This window comes from Sinocyclocheilus anshuiensis, unplaced genomic scaffold (genome assembly GCF_001515605.1).
Source record: "Sinocyclocheilus anshuiensis isolate Anshui unplaced genomic scaffold, SAMN03320099.WGS_v1.1 scaffold1170, whole genome shotgun sequence".
Classification (NCBI taxonomy): domain Eukaryota; kingdom Metazoa; phylum Chordata; class Actinopteri; order Cypriniformes; family Cyprinidae; genus Sinocyclocheilus; species Sinocyclocheilus anshuiensis.
Window position 1 is genome coordinate 3176854 of NW_015538055.1, and position 6143 is coordinate 3182996.

The 6143-nt window shown below is 34.3% G+C and overlaps 1 protein-coding gene and 1 pseudogene across 1 annotated transcript in view; one reads left to right on the forward strand and one right to left on the reverse strand.

The window, feature by feature from the left end:
• The window catches only part of LOC107683377 (putative pre-mRNA-splicing factor ATP-dependent RNA helicase DHX16), a 33277-nt pseudogene that overhangs the window by 11624 nt on the left and 15510 nt on the right, over window positions 1-6143 (reverse strand).
• Window positions 3415-6143, forward strand: part of ppt2a.2 (palmitoyl-protein thioesterase 2a, tandem duplicate 2) — a 4914-nt gene continuing 2185 nt past the window's right edge. The window contains exons 1-2 of the mRNA XM_016479424.1: window positions 3415-3681; window positions 4674-4827. Coding sequence (XP_016334910.1) covers window positions 3526-3681; window positions 4674-4827 — 310 coding nt within the window. The 5' untranslated portion in view covers window positions 3415-3525. The remainder of the gene's footprint in view (window positions 3682-4673; window positions 4828-6143) is intronic.

Here is a 6143-nt window from a genome sequence, read left to right on the forward strand (position 1 = left end):
TGTATTTAAAGGATTGCAGCAAAAGGGTCGGGGCGATTCTGTAGCCAGAGAGCCCGTAGTATGAAGTGTGTCCACACACTTCACACTATGTATTTTAAGTCAGGTATGCATCTTACTCTTAGATTCGTCTATGAGAATTTGATGTCTTGTATTGACTTGATATCTTTGAATTGGCTATGTAGATAATTGGCATAATACATATTTACCTGACTGATAATAAATTGTTACATTTGATTTATTCTGACTTACTCTGAAATTATTTTCTCAAGTAGATTAAGTGAAGGTGTATGTTTCCGCAAATCTGCGTACAGGGTTAAGTGCATACTAGAACTCAGGTTAGATGTAGCATGGCGCACATCAGGTGAGATTATAGATTTCTGACTAACTGCTTGACCTTAGTTAAGTTGTACTCAGTTGCGTTAACTATGGGGGACTAGTCATAGTACTGGTCATAACCGCTGGTTATTGTCTCAACTTTAATTAAGTTGTACGTAGTTATATTAACTATCGGGGGCTAGACAAAGGGTTCTAGCAGAACCGCTGATTATTGTTTTGAGCATTAATTAAGTTGTACATGGGTAACTGTAGGGGGCTAAACAGAACTACTATTTAAAGAATGGTAAGCATGGGCGACCCATTAAATAGTATTAGTCATAAACCTCTGGCTAAGGATCAGACTGGCGAGTTTGTGATCGTGAGGCCCACGCATAGCGGCCGCCGTGAGGCATCCTAAGCGATATAGATTCCGAATGAACGAGTAAATATAAAGTAAAGAGTTAACTAGAATAACCAAATGTCAGAATAATAGCAATAATTAAAGACAGACAAACAACCAATTTGCCTTTCAACCTAAATTCGAAATCATACTAAAATGGAGTCAGATTAGATAATAAAATGGAGTCAGATTTGAGTTAAACCTAAATTGAATAACTTTGCACGCTGAAAAGACCGAACACGCAAGAAACCTTCATCCACCACTGGATACCTTCCTTGGGCCAAGTGCGTGGACCTTACAAAGTAATATGAACTATGAACAAACTGAGTGTCAAGGACTGACCTGTCCAGTAAGGAAGACCAGTACGTCTCCAGCCGGCTGAGTGACATGGATCTGTAGCACTGACACAACACATGCTTCTAGGTAGTCAGCCTCCGGAGCCTGAACCAAAATACAAATGATATTAACAATATGCATTATGCAATGTACGAATGAAGGATCAGACGATCAGAGAAATCACTAAATTGGATTCTTACACCGAGGTGGTGATAAATATTTTCAAGTTATGACTAATACCCGACAAATGGCTGATATTAAAATTCTATACTATTTAGTCGAAATAAATTATTAATAAAACATTAAAACCTAAAATCATTTTAGATGCTTAAAGTGAATTTAGGCATCACAACGTTAAATGAAGAGTACACAAAAATGCAATTCATTTGTTAAAGATTATATTTAATAGTGTTATTAAATTAATCTTTTTTTAAAGCTTAACTTTAAGTGAGGATTAGAGTTCATCTAAATATAAAAATAACCATGCACAATGAAATATACAATACATTACATTACACCCTTAATATACATGTCATTATATGACAAACTGAATGTCTTGTGCTTTAATCACAGTCCAATACCTTTGTGTGGTAGATGTCCACAGGAAACCTATGACCTGGAATCCTAAATACAGGTGCATCGTCAAAGAAGCAAGAGAAGCGCTCCTGTGTCCAGAGTGGCGCTGGCCACCAGAACCTTCAGGTCAGGGCGGAAACGTGCAATGTCTTTGATTAGACCGAAGGGGATGTCTGTGTGTAACGTTCGCTCGTGAGCCTCATCGATGATGATCACACTGATCACTGAAAAACAGCCAATTAATAAGAGAAAGCAATCATGAAAGCAATGATGGCAGTCATATTATTAAATATTTCAAAAATATTAATTCTGTAAGGTAAGCTTCCCTATCGTATAAAATCAAAAGATCAAATTTTAAAATGCTAATATTAAAATAGAAATTATGTAGGGTAAGTTTTTACCTGTAGCTGGCAAGGTCGGGCTCTGTAAGAAACTCTCTTAGAGTAACATACCATCAGTCATGTACTTCAGGATGGTGTGTTCTGACGTACAGTCCTCAAAACAGATGCTGTAGCCCACCTGTGGAAAATATGACAACATATCTAATCTAAAAACTACAAATTGATTTTTTGTATTTCAGGCACCAATGCTTGGAGACAACAGACTGTAGCGTTTACACATTTTTGTGTAGAACTGTTTCCACTGAACCCTGATATTTGAATCTGTGTCGTTGGCAGCACAAATTTGATTCCTGTCAAAATACAAGTCCAGATTTAAAGCGTTAAGAGCACCAGATGCGTTATGCTTACCATACGAATCATTATATTTTCCGGTGGACGTGTCGCATCTCGCATGCACTTCATATTAAAACGAATGCGTAATATGCCTAAATAAGACATAATTAATGTAAAAAAAAAAAATCTTAAGATTTTTATGTATATTTTCTAAAGAATTCTAAAGAAACGGTATTTTAGTCTAATCAGTGTCGGGTAGCTTTCAATAAACTATAATATAATATATATACATATATATTCAGGGGTGCACATAAGTGGTATGCAGGTCCGCATGCGCGATCAAAATAAAAAATGCGCTGTGTAAATAAGTTCTGACAGCGCATTTGCTTACCGACATGGTTGACAGCTGTTAATGCACAATTACCATTTTAGATCGACAAACTGTAATACTGTATAAGATTTCTATTAAAACTGAAAGCATAAATCTAGGCTACCCGATGCCGTTTTCAAAGCATAATGCGAAACAGTGACATTTCATACTGATGCGCTTCAGTCGGCACAGCAGTGCTAAACCCGGAAGCGAATATACTTACTTGCCGGCAACCCGCCAAAATAAAAGCCTGCTGATTTTAAGTTTGAAAATTATGAAAATTCATCTTTAAAAAAAGAAGTAAATATTTGCATTTTATTTTTAAGTTTACTATAAAATAGTTGTATTTGTATTTAATACTCCCTTTTTATTTTAAAATATAATAGTATTATCACACTTTATTATTTAATTTTAAAAAAGCTAAATAAATAAAGTGCAACAATATTATCACTACGATTAATTTATTTTTTATAGTTGTATTTAATGGGTTACACTATGTGCAGTGTGAGGACCAAACCAAATCTCCAGGTTCCCTAATGAGAACCAGGCTGAAAAATGTATGTGCACCCCTGTATATATATATGTTGAAATGCTTGCATTTCTACCGATAAACCACATCAACTGGTGTGTGAGAGGAAGCGGTCTATAAAAGTATCACCTCAACTGTGACAAAACATCACATGAGGAACAACTTACCAGTTATAAACATCTTGATAGAGGCTCAAACCTTTTGACAGGTCTTACCACCGTTAGACTAGTCTGCTTGGTAGCTATAATTCTGATTAAAAAAATAATTGGAAAAAACATTTGGTTTCAGTTTATAAATTATTGAGAGATATTGTCGGAGTGCCTCTATGGAGGGATTGATGACTGATGGCTGCAGACCATGTGTTCTTATATGGGCTGTATTTCTGCTGTCCTCTGTCATGGGATACAGACCAGTAATTATTGTTCACGGGATATTAGATGGACCCAGACAGTTTGAAATTTTGGCTAAATTTATCAATCAGGTAAGATCATCTTATTTACCCTTACCAAAAAGTAGTATACTTCAAGTTTATTTTAGTAAGTATACTTAAGTAAAGTTCAAGTATATTTTTAAGTATACTTTATGTAGTAAGTATACAAATATCAGTGCACTAGTAGTATACTTATAAGTGTACTATTTCAATACTCCTTGGGACTAAATTGGCCCACTTTCTAGTATATAAAAGTATACTTTTAAGTATACTTTAAGTATAACAGTAGTGAACTTTGAGTACACAACTAGTTTACATCAAAATGTTTAGTTTGTACTGCAACTATACTAAAAGTGAACTTATAGGTATACTGATAGTTTACTAATTAAATACTTGTAGTAGCATTTTTAGTACACTTTGAAGTATAGTCTCAGTAAACTACTAGTTTAGTAGTTTTATACTGCAAGTATACTCGTAAGTTTTCTTTAAGTGAACTTTACATCATACTTTAAGTATATAGACTAAAAGTATACTTTCCTATTTTTAGTTTAAAAGAAGTATACTAATAGCACACTTGAATAAACTTCTTTTTCGTAAGGGTATCTATTTAGCAACGTTATTTTTTATTATTGTTTTATATGTAAGTATATTTAATTTAAGTAAAATAACTAATGCACTTCTATTTGTATTTTGAAATTATATTTTAATGTACTTTATATTGTGATTTAAAAAAAGGTGTGTTTTTTTTAGTTTTGTGTTTTAGTTTTTGGGTTTCTGTAGTTATTTCGTTTTTCACCCTTACCTACGTTTTTAAATAAGCAAGTTTAGGGGTCAAAAACTTTGTAAAATTCAGAAAAAGCACACCTTTTTAAAATCATAATCTAAGTTTTTTAAATCATAATCTAAGTTCTAAGCAACAACATTTTTAATTGCATAACATTTTTTTTTAAGTTGTTTTCAGTTCCATCTTACAGTTTTTGGCACATAGTTCTCCTTTTTTATCAAGGATGAAACTCACCAACTTCTCTGTTCCACTGTTTTAGTCTCATCCAGGTACCGATGTGACCACACTAGCCCTGTATGACTACACTGCCAGTTTGAAGCCACTGTGGCAACAGGTAGATGGATTCAGAGAGGCCATCAGACCCATCATGGAGAGTGCTGAAGATGGTGTCCATCTCATCTGCTTCTCACAAGGTTATCTAAACTCATAACTAATAAGATGTTTGTTATATATACACCATTCAAAATAGGGCTGCACGATTATCAAAAATCATAATTGTCGATTATTTCCTTGACATTTTAATTGCGATTATTAATTACAATTATCACAATTTACACTGAATGATGTTTATATCATTGTTTGATGCAACTGCATGCCATATTTTTATATGAAAATAAACACGCTGAAAACACTAACTGAAAAACCTTTAGTGCTTTTCTATAGTATTAAGTTTATAACAGTTTGAAGCAACTGCATGCCATATTTTTATATGAACATAAACAAGCTAAAAACTTTTATTGCTTTTCTATATGTATGTCAACTATACATTGGATTGGTTTCTTCTTTAAATAAATAAAGTAAATTAAAACAATGGGAAAACCCTTAAGTTAACCTGCAGAAAGAAAGAAAAAACACATTTAAAGCATGCAGAATAACATAAGTGAACTTTGAATGATTACGTATAATTGTGGCATCCGTAATTGTAATCGCGATTAGAAATTCAATTAATTGTGCAGCCCTAGTTCAAAAGTTTTTGTTTTTGAAAAAAAGTCCCTTATGCTCTCCAAGGCAGCTTTTATTTAATAAAAAATACAGTAAAAACCGTAATATTCTGAAATAATATTTCAATTTAAAGGGGTCATATCATGCGATTTCAAGTTTTCCTTTCTCTTTGGAGTGTTACAAGCTGTTTGTGAATAGATAAGATCCCTAAAGTTGCAAATACTAAAGTCTCAAATCCAAAGAGATATTCTTTATAAAAGTTAAGACTGGTCCACGCCCTCCTAAAACGCCTCGTTTAAACACGCCCCCACATGTCTACGCACGATGTGGGAAGATTTGCATAACACCACCCAAATGTTCATGCAAAGAAAGAAGGCGTAACTTTGATTCTCGCTGTAGTATTGTTGCCGCCACCATATCGTGTAGACGCTGTGTGTTTCGGTGTGAAAGCAAAACTACTTTGTTTGGCCTTCCAAAAGAGGACACAACTAGAAATCAATGGTTAAGTTGTATTTACAACACTGTTCCAGAACAGTTCAACCCAAATATTCAGATGTGTGCTGCGCATTTTACGGAGGACTGTTTCTTGATCCTGGGAAGGCTGTGCACAAAGGCTGTTTCTATAAAGTGGGGCAATTCCAACTTTGCAAGGACAGTCTGGCACTTCTGACTCACAGCCTGTAAGTATGCTTTCATATTTAAAGGATTTGCCACTGATGATTCAGACGCGAGTTTTGAGCAGTGTAGAGTAGCACTTGTTGTTTGTCATTTCTCCGATCATAAATGC